Genomic DNA, 16386 nt, shown 5'->3' on the forward strand with positions numbered 1-16386 from the left:
GCCAGAGAGTTAGCGAGTGTGTCTGACACTCATTACCCACAGTGCCTTGCTCATCATCTTCTTTCCCCCTCAACAACACACTTGATGCACTCGTCTTCTTTCCCGCTCCCATACTCCCATCGGCCCACCACTGTCTTGAGGGCAGTGACACACATTTTAGCAGTGACAGTGAACAGGGCTCTAGCCACTCTCGATGATGGACCTTGAACTGTTTAAAGGGCCGTCTGGCCTCACCGCAGTGCCCTGCTGGCGTCCCTCACTGGTCTCTGCTCCCCACTGTAACTCTATAGCCTCATTGTCACGCTCCGTATCATACCGGTGACCCCTAGCCCAATTATACAGCTGACCCAGGCTTGATGATCTAACCTTGGGCGTCTTTTGGGGTTACTCTGGCTCAGGGGCGCACCTCCTGTCTATCAAGCCGTGTCAGCTCGGTGTGCTAACCAGACACTTCCCTGAGTGGTCCCACTGGGGGTTGAGGAGAAACCAGTCCCCCTCATGAGAAGTCTTTGCCTCACAGTCTTTTTCTTGTGACGGGAAAAAAACCACTTTATGACATTATTAGTAATCTCTCAAGGCAGACTCTAGGCCAGGGCGTTCCCTTTTATTTGACGATGGTTAGCCAGATTGCATTATTAGAAACATTAGAAGTCTGTCATGAAAGCTTTTCGAAACTGCTAAATTTCCACAAATGACCACAACGTGGTATTTTAATGAAATAATAACTACTGTGCAACAGTTCTAATATCAAATATAGTGATTGAGACAAATGCAATCGTATTTCACCATGAAATAAAAAAAGGGAAAGACGGTGATTGTATGGAAGGTGCTTCTGAAGCTGTTATACTTGCAGAGATCAATTGAATCCATGGTCGGTGATGGTTCAAAAAAGCAGTACTGTATGTCTGGTAAAGAGAAATATTATGACTAATACTTTCATCAGTTCCTGTCAATGTGAAATACTGTATATAAATAATTGTATTGTGAAGTATGATGCACTATGCAGAAATGTATTGTCTAGGTAGGTCGAAAGTCTACCTGATAATAATAACAATAAAAAATGCTAAAAGAATTCAAGAATTCCTTTACGGACTGGACTGTATGCTTATCCAGTGGCTGGCCTGGGGGAGACTCAGTAGCCTATAGCAGTATAACCTGCATGTATTCTGAATCTTATTATAGCTAGACGTATTCATGATACCTTTGCACGCTCAGCAGTTGTGATGTATTAATGTGCAGCGTGCTTAGTATGCACTATAAGGTATGACACTATTGAGGTGTTACTTGATGGGCCAAGGACTGATATAAATACCAACAGATATGTACATACTGTACCACAGCTGTAGAAGTTTTAGACGAGCTGTAATTAAAGCTGCTATTAGAGTGTTATTGGCTATGACAGACCTCCCATGAGATTATCTATGTCTCCTTTATTGTATAATCATTGACAAATTTTGCTCTGATTATTGCACACCATTTGAATCTGAACAGTTCAGAAAAAAACAGGCCAGGGCTGTCCATACCAAGCATATAATTATGTGATCATCATTTATAGTCGTAGTGTGGACTCCACTTGAGTTAGATCTATTTTTCAAATGATACATTAATAGTCACATTCATAGGAAAATGCAGAATAAAAGCACTTCCAAATATCATTGAAGGTCAAATTTCCATTCAATTCCTCATTTAAAAAAGGGCACGACACAGTGGTTTCTTAAAATAAGATTTTTAATATTACTTATTATCATAAAGATATATTTACACACTTTACAGAAATAGAAAATAAAAACACAAAGCTACGCATGAAAGGAAAAAAATAAAATAAGTACTCCAAGAGCTAAAGCTTATCTTTTATAAATTAGAAACCAAAAGTTCAAATATGTACACAGTATTTCAACCATTTCTGATACACTTGTTTTATTCATTTATTTATTTATTTCATTTATTTTTGCCCAGATCAACATCAAAACAGAGACAGGGACTGTACATTTGGCCTGGTGAGTAATATGAGCACACACCTTAAACAGAATTAAAGAAGATCAGGAATAATACATTGTCTTTTTTAAACGGTATCTGACCTAGTAACACTGTTGCAATGGCGTGTAATGCTTTGTACTCCGTCGTACGACAGCATCGCATCGGAAATCGACGCTCTCTACAAGTCGCGGATGCGACGTATTGTGAGCTTTTGGATCGGCTATTTTCAGGGCAAGGCACTGTCGTTCGACGGAGTACACATCAGGCGGAAGCCTACAGACTATCTGTTCTCAGACTGTTCTGAACGGTAACTGGTGTTGGACACAGTGGTTATGTAGATCGGAGAATGTGTCACAATCAACGGAGGAGGGGCCTTGTTCTATTCTGGGTATAGGAAGTCTCATTTTGAGGCTGCAAGATAATGACAGTTCATGTACACATTTCCCATGGGAGATCAAATCTAGTTATCCTTTGGATTGCCGGGCCAGTAGAAATGTGTGAATGCACTGGATTGAATATCAGCCACTCGATCCTGCACACACCCACTCTCAAGGCCAATGTGATGCAGTAATGATAGGTTAGAGATGCACAAGGTAAACCGTGGAATGTGTTGCATGCTAACTCCATCTCCTGGATGGGTGAAATGTTTGGTTCATTTTCATTTTCTAGGAACTGTTATCTGGTAGAGAACTGAGAGAATATGTATGACAGCGGTATAAAAAATGTAGAACCTTGTGGTTTTGAATGATTCTATGTGAGGGTACTGTCTATAGATAGTGGGTAGTGTCAACCAACTGCTACGCTAATATTTAATTACCTCCTATTGCAAACTAACCAGCAGGCAGCTCATTCTCATCTCCACCAGTTACACACGTCAACCTCCCCTTATAACTCATCTCATCTCCTTACACACTCACAGCCAAATGCATTTGGACAAAACAAAAAGGGCTAAACATAAAAAAGGGGTAAGTTCTCAGAACAAACACAGCCTACCAGATAAAACATGCTAACAAGTGCATAGGAACATTACTCAGGCCTTGTGATGGTCACAGAGGAGAGGAAACAATGAGAGGGGAGGAATCGTTTCTCTTGTGTAAGCCTTGCTGGAAAAGACCATTAAGGAAAATGGTTTTGCTCCCAGAGCATAATGTATTGGTTTACCATTTCAGTTTGAGCCTGGACGCGCTTGTCCTGCCACACCACAAGGCCCATTAACCTGATGTGCAGGGGAGGGCTGTGGGCTAGCATCTACAAGACAAGAATGCTTGAAAGCTTTCACGTGTCCACGACATTGTTGTGCTGCAGACTACTCTATTTCGTTACATCCACAAAGGATACAGCTTTCCACAACTGTATTCAAAAAAGTAAGCTTTGGACAACCAGCTAGACAAGAATCAGACAAAAAGAAGAAAAAAAAAGATAAAAAGAAAATCAATTGTCACAATACACTGGAAAACCATTTCATACCAAGAGAATCTTGTTTTCAGGGTTTATTTCTCCAGCAGCATAATGGAATTGCAAAAGTGCAGCCTTGCAAACCCATACAGAGAAGTCTTGGAGCAAAGCCACGTTTAATGATGGGGATAATTGATACTGGAGGCTTTGGATCGTGGGATATTTGGCTTTGTTTGTTGGATCCAACAGATAACTGTCACGAGGATGTAGCAGTTATGAGGACGCAGAGTGGGAGACGGCGATTCCAAATGTGCTTTCCATAAACATTGGTTTTGCTCTGGTCTCTGAAAGGGCAGCATGGCTGGTGCAGATGGTGAGGATACATTCATGAAGAACAGTGCGGATACAGACGTTGCTTGACTCCCTAATAACTTCTGAGATGGGGAGAGATATTGATTTGAACCTCTTGTCATAAAACTCCAGCATCCACACTCCTGTGCTTAGAACTCCCAGCCCCTTGTTCATATCCTTCTACTGTGTTCCCCAATAATACATGAGGCACCCAAAGCAAAGCTGTCTCATTCCCAAGGAGCATTAATGAAATCTACATCTCTGTCTGAGAGGGTATGAAATAATAATGGTGGAACTGAAATTATTTCTCTTCACAGTGCCCTAGGATTTAATACATTTTTAATCGAGGTGAGCTTGGCTGGGTGGATTATTACCACTGTGATTTTAGATGCTCTCTTAATAAATGCTTCTCGTGCTGAGCCAGAGAAGTCTGCTCTTTATTATAATATTTGCATTTGATATGGCAACAGAGGGGAAGATGTTTGTAATCTAGGTTAACCCACCAGTTTCTTCATCTGATCAAAACTCATTTGAGTAGAGGTGTTTGCTAACTCCACTGTAGTTGAAACAGATTCGGATTTTCAAAGACCAACCCGAAAACAAATTTTGGTCGTGGGTCTCTGCACACCTAACTCAAAACCGGGTGTCTGACCGTGGCTATGCTACAAGGTGACAATCGTAACCTGTTAAATGGTTGTATTGATCATAGAAATCAACAGGGGTTTGGGAATTGGGAAGGAGGAAGGTTGTGGTTTCAATCTAAGCCAATTTGACAATGAGCTCAGACTGTAAGTGGCCCCAGCCAGCCTTGGGGAGATCCATCTGAGAAAGATTAACCATGGGATTTAATGGGCGTAATGATCAAAGCCACGACCACCTGTGCTGTGGAAGGGCATGCTAAAAAGGCAACTGTACCCAACAGAGGGATAGATGATGACTGAATCTGAATACATGGCTATATGGTGTATACATAGAGGGAGAATAAAGATACATTATATGAAAATATGCTCATATAAGCTATAAATGTCCTGTATGTGTGTATTTATTGGTAAATAAATGCACAAAATAGACTGCTCTGGTACAGGCTTCTATCACAGCACCCTGAGAAAAAAAAGGAATAAACTAGTAAAACTTAGAATAGACAAAAAATAAACATTAATATATTCCAGTATGATGGAAAGGCATAGCATTCCGTCAATCAAAGATCTCAGTCAAAGGGTCAAACCAGCCTTATGCTAAACAGTAAGACAACTAGAGCACTAGTGGTAGGCTGAAAATGGTGGCATATTTACTGAGCTTTAAAATTGTTTTTGGTCTAATTTAACTGTCCTCCTTGCTACCACAGTCTTTTTTTTTGGGACATTTTTTTCCTTTTCATTTTATTTCTCTTATAGAAATGTATAATGCATAATAATGTGTCAGTGTATCGAGACTTCAAACAAGAGGTAATGTGTTTCTCATTTCTCCCCTCCTTGCGTTCTTTCGTTCCTGGCAGCATTGTGGAGTAGGTTATTATTTGGCACTTCATTAAAAGGCAAGGCGGCCTGTCCTTAGAGCAGGCCACTCCTGCCTGTTAACAGTCGTGTAGAGCAGCTGCGCAGGGCAGCAGTGTGGCGAGGGAGGCCAGGGATTGGGGACAGGATTGGTTGGGATCGGGATTTGGGGTCAAAGGACTCATCCCTGGTGGGACATTGTTGCTGTGTGACCTTGAGTAGATGATCGTTAAACCCCGAGGTGTTAAGGAGTTCAGTAATACCAAAAAAGCTTTGGATTAAAATTTGCCCTAAATTAAGGATTTATTCTGTAGTAAAGCAGATTGTTTTAGACGAACGATAGTGTTGTTTGGCCTCTTTTTCAGTATTATTTTCTTCACAAGTGAAATGTACTGCAGTAAGGAAGTATAACGCACCAATAATAATGGTTATTAAGCTGTATGGTGGTCATGTCTTAAAAAGATGATTGACAATGGATTTAGCATTAGGCCTATGTTCTTTTGGAAAGGGAAACCTTGGACTGGATTTTTGCAGCAGACATGGTACATGGTACAAGTATCACGAGTGATGTGAATATTACTTGATGCATTCAACCTTTTTGAGACTGTCAACTGCCCTTCCTCACAACCACCCTCTCCCACTAAGTAAAGCCAGAAGCAGCTACACGGCAACGGAGTTAGCGGCTGTGATCACCTTAGATCTGAGAGATAGGAATAACCACACCACAGAGAAGTGACTGACGCTTTAAGACTAAGACGGCTTGTTTGGACCGGGCTCCCTCTCCACCACATGTCATGCAAAGTGTATGAGACACTCAGGGAGATGGCCATGACAGGGCTCTAGAAAGCAAACGATAGAGGGGAAAAAAACACTTGGGAGGAGACAGCGATAGATAGAGAGCAAGGGAGTGAGAGAGAGAGAGAGAGAGAGAGAGAGAGGGAGAGAGAGAGAGAGAGAGAGAGAGAGAGACAGAGAAATAGAATCTGGTAGCTCGGACTCAGTACCCCCCACCCCCCTTCGCTGCCCCCAATTCTTCTTAGAGCTGAGGGTGAGCGGCTTGTCCTGATTTTTTTTTGTGTGGACAGAGTTGCTTGAAGAACCAGCAGGTGCTATGGACATCACTCTTCAGACTGCTGGGCAAGCGAAGGCCCTTCGTTGCAAGGTCCCCCAAGGCAAAGGAAGAGCATAGAAATCAGAACCTGGGGGAGGGCGGCTCAGAGCAGTGCCTGCAAAACAAAGAAAATACAGAAAAGTGCCATCAGGCCTCCATTTTCTCCCCAAACATGTTATGAGTCATATGCAGACAATTCAATTTCCTCTTCACCGAGGTTTCCCCCAGGGGGATTTCAACCGGAGCTTTTCAGAGGTTGTTATCTCGTACTTGGAAGTTGGAACAATGCTAGACTGCAAAGCAGTGAATAAACAGTAATACCAGCATGTAACTCGCAGGTTCTCTGGGCTTTGATAGAAATGCACTGGTAGGAGTTAGGAAAACAACTGCATATCTCTATCTATGTAACAGAAATCCTATGTTATACTTCGCCCAGGGACCTGGATCAGTTCTTGTTAACGGAACAATCTTTCATCTTTCCTATCCTTTTATCTTCCCTTGTCTTGATAATTTACGGAGATTTCAGACGGCACAGCAAGCTTTGTTGCATGACAACAGAGTTCGTTCATTGATAAGAGACCAGACCACTCTTCCCTTTAGACATATTTGTGTGGTAATGTAATGCCAAAGAACTGATGCATATCTAATCTCTTGCAGTTTTTGTTTGTATATTGTTTATCTTCTGTATAGGATGACGTCAACATGTACAGGCTATTTGGTGTAAGGTCTGAGAGTAGAGTTGAGTAGAGTTGAAAGGAAGTTCCCCATTGTGTGGGTATTTTACTGAAGAATACAGTTTGGTCTAAATATTGCTAGTAAACGGCTTGAATTCCAGTATGCAGATATGCTTTAATAATTCCACAGACTAATTATTTTATCCAGCACCTGGTGTACTTATTCTAGATTTGCTCTGGATGTGCTCATGACTCTTCTTGGAATGGAAGGTGCGCGCCAGACCTTTTTGTGATGGGAAACACAACACAATTTGCGCTTGAAGCTTTTTCACACCAGGGGTCTCAAGGACTTTTCAGAAATTGCTTGTGGCTTTAAACCTGTAATACCCTGCTGTCTTTTTGGATTGTCTGCCGCATGGTTTCGTTCCAAGACTTGTAATAGCTCATTTGGCGGTAAATCCACATAGGGGCTGAAGAAAATGACCTAGGTTACCATCTTTTCTTTTAGGACTCTCTCACATCTGGAATGTGTAATGAGGAAAAGTTAACATCATTCCCCCATTTGCCTTAGGTGTCAGGGAATAACAGATGAGCTGCCTATGACACTGAAATGGGGTGATAAGAGCAGACGCAGGAACGCATAGTGGCTGGTGGATGGACACTGTCAAGTCTATCACTGCTCCTAATCTCTATTTACGCAGGGCCATAATTAAGGCTAGGCTAATAATGACATGTCCACATACAGTCTGTCTTGCAGAATTCTCTGTCTTTCTCAACTCAATGTTAGCTTTGATCTTAGGTTATTCCTGTGAGTGGAAAAATGTGCTACTCCATCTGTGTCCAAGGGTCTTTCATCGCATCATCGGTAGAACATGAGGAAAGCAGGAGACATGAACAAGTAGCCTTGTCAGCTGGACCACAGATATTTGTCAGATCATAAACCCAGCCGGCTCGCACATTTTGCATATGTACTGTATAAGCTTAAGCTGAGCACCAGAGAGATTCCTATGAGATTTTCGGAAGAAGCACATCTGATCTCAGATAGTGCCTATTTCTTCTTTGTGGATGACCATTCTATCTCGAGCAGTGCACATTCTATCTCGAGCAGTGCAAACGAAAGGCTTGATTGGCATGCTGGTCAGGTTGAGCAAATTGGCATGACTGTGGGATTGGGAAAAGGGATCCTTGAATGCGGTGAACTGTGAACTTTAGTAAGGCATGAGAGGGGCTGGAATGGGAAGCAAACAAAAAAGGAAATCTTCAGTTTGTTGTGACTGGAGTGGTGTTGGTGAGGACGGCATTGTGAGTCACTGAGCCGTTCTCTTTTATAGAGTTTCACAACTTCCTGAAGCATCCCTCAATTGTGTGTTAACATTCTGCCTCTGAAAGCAAGTATTGAATACATGGAGAGAATGCACACATTTTACTGCTGGCAGAGAAAAGAACTCTGTTATTTAGAATTTGAACCTGCTCACGGTACGTGAGTTCTACTGTAAAGTCCAGCATCTACCGTTGATGTAAATATAGTTGAAGGTGGTGTGATATTCTTCTGTTAAATAGGTGTTGACTAGCTCTATATTCTGATAGCAATCACTGCTATAGAGTACACAGTAAAATACACACCAATTGTATTCAACCAGGAGAGGTAACTAGTATAGCATAAGGGATATGGAAGTGAAATTGGAAGTGATGAAACAAAAAATATTAGCAGACAAATTTAGAACAGGAACACTATAACAATTTCTCTCTCTAGAGTCAAAATTGCCATCCTGACCTGAAAATGGATTTTCTGTTTACTGAAGAACTGGAGAAATGGGGAGATGCCTGTAACTGAACACACACTCTAGTCTATAGCAATCAAATACAGAGCTTTTAAACTAATTATAACACCGTTAATGGCAAATCAAGTGTATAATGTTTTGTGGCCCTCCTTGTATGGAATGACATTGAGCGAGTCTTTGTTTCCGTCTTTGTACCACTACCTCTGACGTTTCGTATAGGAAGTAGGAGTGACTTCAAATAATTCCTACCCTTTCAAAATGTAAGAAAATACCCAACAACAATTCTCCAATCCGTAATTCACCAAAGATTGTAAAAAGGATCCTGACTTCTTTAGAGAATGACACTTCTATGTCTTTCATTCGCCTTCCTGTTAAAAATGATTAACCATGCCTTAATCTATTCTCCATTGCATGACGGAGTCGCGACGTGTTGTTATAGGTTGAAAATCAGTTCCTTTTGGCAAGTGACACCGTCGTACCACAGAGTATAAATTAGTCTTTAAGGGAATGACATGATTGTGTCTGCTCACACAGCGCTCTCCCACTACGGGGTTAATTTATGGCTGCCCTTGGCAGGCTGGCATTGTATGGTTGGCACCTCCTGCAGGGATATTGTGCCCCATCGAGTTCCTCCGTCTCTCACGCGATCTGGGAAAGACATGAAAGGGTCCTGTGCTTCTCGGTTCACGGACAGAGCCGTGCTGTGGTCACACGCATTATATCTAACATGTACATAGTCTACAGTCTCTTTTGAGTTCATATCTGTATAGAATGTCATTGTTTCATTCACTGTTATGCTTTTTTTCTCCCCCAGTAAACCTGCTTCGTATTTACCACTTAAGCCTGTCACCGTCATACAAGGAAAATAGCGGATCTTCAAGCTCACAATGCATTGCATGGCGATGTGTTGTGAGCTTGTAGTTCTACCATTTTCGCTGTGCAACACTGGTTTATGATGTGTTGACATATACTGTGTAGACCGCTATTCTTCAAAATCCTTCCCTATAACAACATGCCCAAAATAGACACTCCAGGGGTAATGTAGTTAATGAAAATACATGTGTTGCAGACTGTGTAAAAAAAAAGATGATAAATACAATGTTTTTTTTTGTTTTTGTTTTTTTCATCCTTAGATGCACACAAAGACGTACTTTGTTTTCTGGACTGTAAATCAAATATCCTTTTATGGAAAGAAACACTTTGATGGCAGAGCTGAGAAACTCAACCCTGCAAAGTATTATCTTTGTTAGAGGGTTTTAATTGACTTCATCAGATCGAAAGAAAAGGCTTATTCCTGTTCAGTTGACTTGACGCTAAGGTTTCCAAGTACAACCGTCTCTCTTTAAAAGGAAATATATTAAATTACACCGCATGAAAAACAGCTACTGGAGTAAAATGAAGATATTCAAGCCGGCAGGCAAAAGTCCAATAATCTGTTAAGTCGTGATAGTTTTTTCTGGGCCAACAATAACATCCTTGTGTGGGGGGGTTGAGTTGAAAAGGCGTCTATGATGGTCATTAACAGATTTTCCAGTCTTCCTCTAACGGTTTGAACTTTCCACTTGTGGTCTCTGCCAAGAGAGGAGATGAGGCCTCTTGGATTTGAGTTTTCTTATAGCGATATGAAACATGACACTTATTGCCTTATCATAGCGCTCTCGTGATTTACGGAACGATATCCACGAGTTTCCTACGCCCCATAGTGCATTGCGCAAACGTCTGCACCGAGGTTCCGCCGCCGATTTACAAGCTCACAACGGGTTGCATCTGCGACGCGACGTGAGCTTGTATGTCTGCTGATAACCCGGAAGTTTGGCCCTGATAGTCTCCAGTAAACTCCCGCGGAAACTTGTGGATAGATATTGGGAAATGGTTAGCACCGGCGTCGGCAGGTTAGCTACTAACCAGTTAGCTAATGACCCGCGTCACAGTTACTGAGGTTAGGATTAGGGTTAGATTTAGGCATAGTTTTACTGAGGTTAGGGTTAGGGTTAAGGTTAGGTTTTGGTGGTCGGACCAAAGTGTGTTCGACCTAAGGACATGTTACCGTTTATTTCATTATATATTCTCTTGATCTATTAATACTGACTATTAAAAAAATCACAATTCATGCCTAGAATTAATATTTACATAGATTTTCTAGCATATGAGAAGAGTTATAATGCAGGACGAATGTGACATTTTTGGGTACCACTGTGAGTGAGCTTCAGCCCCCAAATGTCGTGATTCGTCGTACAGACATGGCTTTGTGTTGGAGACAGTGGCGGCTTCAGGAATTTATTCAAACTGCCACTGTGGATTCAACCAACCACCCACCGTCCACCCACACTCCACAAATATTTGTTTTAATTGTTGTGTTCTCGTGTCACGCATTTCTCCTGGGAGCTTGTGTGTTGTGCACTTGCGTTGTGCATCATCCAGTTTGTATTTGGGCCCATGACCATGGTTTTATATTCTGATATCTGCGCAGTTTGTACATTTGGACTCTCTGATTTGTATGTTGCGCATACAGTAGTCACAGAGATAAATGAAACAAACTCACCGGCTCACGCGTTGTTTGCAAAACTGTACATTTTGTCCACTATAGCCTGCTTTGCCCGGGTGAACCGCCAGTGTCGGGGAAGCAGTCTTTTTAGATGTGTTTAAAGGCTCTTCCACCAAGGCTCCATGTCGGCTCTTCCATGTTCTGGCCGTGTTCAAGTAGGCAACGGCAGATATGCTTAGATTCTGTGCAGATCTTTACAAAAAAGTCTGACATGGTATGTAATAGGACACACTGTGTTAACCCATTGAATCTGGGAAAGCATCTGTGCCATTTTAGACTTTAGCTTATATATACTGTATATAGCACATTGGTTCTCAAAGTAGGGTTCCAGGGGGTCCCCAGCAAAAGTATTTAATATTACAATCCTTTTAACCACTTTATTTATATTTAATGATAGCAGATATACAAGCTCATTGCGCATCACTTTGTGCCGCGTTATGGGCTTCTGGATCTGCTATTTTTGGAAAATTGAGAAAATGCGTGCAAATCTTTGAATATATATATATTTTTATACATTTTTATCCCACAATTTTGTAACCCATTTTTTCACCCAGTGCCAATTGCCTATGTAATCCTGGGCTCTGCTCTCCCTCTGCCAACCTGGGGAGGCAACGGACTAACCTCATGCTTCCTTCTATGCATGAGGAGTCCAAGTTGCTTCTTTTCACCTGACAGTGGAGATTTCCCTGGTTTGGACGTAGCGCGTGGAAGGAACACGTTATTCCAACCAGTTCCTTTCCCCTCCATCAGGCGCCCCAGCTGGCATTATTGAGACCAGGATTACGTGCATGTTTTTGTGAGGGTATCAACCCTAGGAGACACGGGGAGAACATGCAAACTCCACACAGAAAGGCCCTATCGCCAACCCCACCTAGGGTGTGGGCGCTGATGACGCGGAGGAGGAACACGCCGCCAGTGCCCATAGCGTCCCCCGGCGGGAATCGAACCCAGGACCTTCTAGCTGTGAGGCAAAGCGCTAACCACTGCACCACCGTGCCCCCATATATATTTTTAAAGCAAACATTTTAAACTTGAATCTTTGCTTCTGGGGGTCTCTGGAACAAAATATATTGAGATGGGGGGGGGGGGGGTCTAAAATACATATAATTTTATAACCACTTAAACCTTATAATTTGTTGACTGGGGTCCCTCAGGATCAATAATTGGTCCCCTCCTTTTCCCCACTAAATCTACATAAAATCTCTTTGCCGAAAATAGCCTATCTACAAGCTCAAAACGCATCGCAATGCAACATGTTGTGAGCTTGCAGAGCTGCTTTTTTCTGCAAATGTTCGCCTATGACATGTCCAGAAGACACTAGGGTTTTAAGAGCTTTTAATGGAAATCATCAACTACGTTGATATGTAGACAATCACGTGCTTCCAATTTTGGGAAAGCAGTTTGCTGAAGGACGTCACATACAGTACATAAATAGTTTGTTGAAATAAGTGAGCCAGACCTAATCAATGTTTCACCTCAATACTGCACAGCATTCTGGAATATTTTTTCAAATCGGTCAACGACAACTGTGTCACTTTTGTGAATTAATCATGGCAGTGCAATTTTCCCTCCAGGCTAGGGGACACACGTCCCGCTAGGCCATGGACCGAAAATAGCCAATCGGATCCAAGCTGTCAATCTTGAATATGGGATCTACACGACTAGCCTATTACAAATGCTCTTGTTTGTCCAGCTGCAGGCATGCAACAACACTGGCTAACTTGCATTGATAATCCATGCATGTAAAACATATTTTTTCAGAGAATCCTTTAGACATACCCCCACATTGTTATTGTGTTGGTCTTATTGGTGAATTATCTTAAAATCTCTGTCTGTTTAGATTCAAGCCTACAGTAAACTGCCCACCCCTGTAAGAAAAACATAACTGACACAAGGAATTAACAGTTACAGGTAGCATCCTTTGTGAGTGTCCCTACTCCCCATTACCAAGTGTGTTTTCATATTGTACACGCAAACAATCCCAAAACATTGTCATCACATCCTCTCGACAGACAGAAAGATGGAGGGAGGTAGGGCATGCCTCCTGGTGGAGATTTGTGCTGCACCAGTGACCTTTCTAGTAATTAGTATTGTGGCCAAATGGAAGCAAATCACAAGCATTATTTGAAGTTGGCCCCCCCTTTGCTACTATAACAATCTCCACTATTCTTGGACGGCTTTTCACTAGTTGGAACGTTGCTGTTGCAATTTGCTTCCATTCAGCCATAAGAGCATTAGTGAGGTCAGACACACTTTTTTTAGGTCTGGCTCACATTTGATATTATTTTCAATTCATTTTCACAAACTGTTTAGCCTATGATGAGGTTAAGGTCAGGTCTCTGTGCAGGAGAGTCACGTTCTTCCTAAACTATTTCTGTATGTGGAAGTGTGAGCGGGATGGGCGGATTGTCATTCTGAGACGGGAAACGGCCATCCACAAACTTCCACGAAATTGGAAGCACAGAATTGTCTAGAATGTCTTTGCAGCTGTAACATTAGAATTTTCACTCACTGGCAAAGGCAAGAGCATTAATTTGAAAGACTAATTAGAAAGGGTGTCCACTGCACTGACGTTTGGTCATATCATGTAGTTAAATCCGCCTCCGGTGCAATATGACTTGAGTGAATAAACAAGACCTTCTGTGGACTTTTAAGTAGTTTGGCCTAGAAATTTGGAATCAGTCTAAATGTATTTGAAACACACGCTTTTATTCAATGAAATCAGTAATACCAAGTATTGAAGTGAAGAATAACTTATTGACGTTTTCTGAATACTGTATGAAAGCTTCTTTTTTGGGATCATCTCAACAACTGTTTTGTTTGTTCCGTGCTTTAAAACATAACACGTTTCTTCCCACGTTGGACAACTCACCTTGTTCTAGAACGGCATGGGCCCCTTGTGGGAAAGACGGGGCCGTGGGCGTCTCCTCTTCCAACCAGCTGGTCTGTGAGACTGACCGACCCTGCCAGGGTTCTGCTGGACCAGCCTCCGCACCGTAGCCGCCTCTTCCAGTTCTCTGCCGTGCTCCGTGGAGGCCATGGGACCTGGGGAAGAAACACAGATGACGATTAGAACCCCAAGGTGCGCCACTCTTAATTACCATTTCACAACCTAATCTCATGCCATATTGCCATAGTTTTAGATGCGAACCATCTCTTTCGATGTCTATGGAGAATAACGTCATACAGTGTACATGGAGAGAGGGTTCATGGTGGTATAATAGATGAGGAAATAAGAGACATGTATAGATAAGTGTGAGAGTAGGCCACCCAGCATCGTAGTTCATCAAATCAGTGTGGTGAAACCAAAGCACAGCAGATCTAACTATAGCCAAGTTAAAAAGCCTTGTGTGTGTCTCACATCTCTGTCACACTTTGTCAAGATTACAAATGATACACACACTCTCTCTCTTTTGCTCTCAGCCTCTCTCTCTCTCACACACAGACTCACACACATGCACACAGAAACACACACACACACACACACACACACACACACACACACACACACACACACACGCGCGCTCGCACACACACACACACACACACACACACACACACACACACACACACACACACACACACACACACACACACACACATACACACACACTCGCACACACACCATCACACCGACAGACCACGAAGAGATGCATCCTATAGCACCCCATGTTCGAACCAAGATATGAGACGAGCTGAGCTGAATTGTGGTGCGACTCTCACAGGATGTGAGGTGTTTGTGTGTGTGTGTGTGTGTGTGTGTGTGTGTGCGTGCGTGCATGTGTGTGTTAAAGAGCGATCCCAGATGTTCTCAGTCAGCTCTCAATAAGTGTGGCTTGATCCTTTAAAGCCCGTCTGTTCCAAATGGTTTGATCCACTTCTTGTCTCCGTAACCTTTCAACCTTAATGCAATCAAAAAGACCTCCGGGAGATCAGGCTTTTCTTTTTTTGGCAGAGGGTTTTGTGTGGGGGGAGGGTTGTGGCATATCTTTATATGTAATGGGATATTTAACGTGGGTGATCTTTCACACTTAAAGTCCATTGCCTTACTCCTATGAAATTTCAGTAAAAGCATAGCTTTGCTTTTCCTTGGGGCATGTCAAAAAGATTAACTATCTTATGGTAGAATATTCAGCGAACTGAGAGGCTGATACATTTCACTCGCTAAAGTAATTCTGGCTATTACTTTAAATTAATTCACAATTGTCTGACCCAATTAACCATAAGAAATAGATTGCAATCTTATAGAATTTGTGTAGACGTCCATCATTCAAATGTCGAAAGATGCCATATTGTCAGTAAGCGGAAACATCTGAATATGTCATTACTGTCTGCCTGCCTTCTCTGACACAATATTACGGTATGTTCTACAACAAAGATTTCCTTTGCACTCCCGCAAAAAGGATTGCATCAGAGCCAAATGAACACAGTTCTTCAAAAGTAAATAAGAATTCTCTTAAGGCATTTCTTTTCAAAAAAATCACACCCGTGTGAAGTGGAGCTGTGTGTGTGTGTGTGTGTGTGTGTGTGTGTGTGTGTGTGTGTGTGTGTGTGTGTGTGTGTGTGTGTGTGTACCGATTTGTGTGACATTTGAAGAAAATATGTAGGAAAAGGAGCAAAAAGTGTGTTTGGAGAAAATTCAAGATGGCGGAAAATCTATCATGGCGCAAATGGGCGTGGCCTATATGGGGAGATGCGTCATGACCCAAGGAATCCAGGGAAAAAATATTTTTAATTTTCCGACCTACGGTTCAAGAGTTACAGGCCAAAACGTAAAGTGGGGTGTTATGGCGCCACCATGCGGCCAAATGACACAATTATTTTTTATTTAATCCTTGAAACCATTATGAACCTCCTCTCCAAGTCTTGAAACTCTAGCCCCTATGGTTTGCGAGAGACAAATAATTGAATGTGAGTTTTTGCGATTGCCATTATAAGTCAATGGGGAAAATTAATTCACTAATAAATTAATATCAATTAAACTATTGAACCTTTCTCTTAGCAAGTTACTAGCCCACTATTCCCGAGTAAGCCGGTCGATTTGACATATGGCGCGAGT

The 16386-nt window shown here is 42.1% G+C and overlaps 1 protein-coding gene across 1 annotated transcript in view; it reads right to left on the reverse strand.

Moving 5' to 3' along the window:
• Positions 1-1710: 1710 nt before the first annotated feature.
• Positions 1711-16386, reverse strand: part of apln (apelin) — a 32563-nt gene continuing 17887 nt past the window's right edge. The window contains exons 2-3 of the mRNA XM_080746407.1: positions 14200-14372; positions 1711-6442 (exon numbers count right to left, since the gene is read on the reverse strand). Of these exons, the coding sequence (XP_080602533.1) occupies positions 14206-14372 (167 nt within the window). The 3' untranslated portion in view covers positions 1711-6442; positions 14200-14205. The remainder of the gene's footprint in view (positions 6443-14199; positions 14373-16386) is intronic.

Source organism: Nannobrachium achirus (assembly GCF_963921795.1).
Source record: "Nannobrachium achirus genome assembly, chromosome: 17".
Taxonomy (NCBI): Eukaryota; Metazoa; Chordata; class Actinopteri; order Myctophiformes; family Myctophidae; genus Nannobrachium; species Nannobrachium achirus.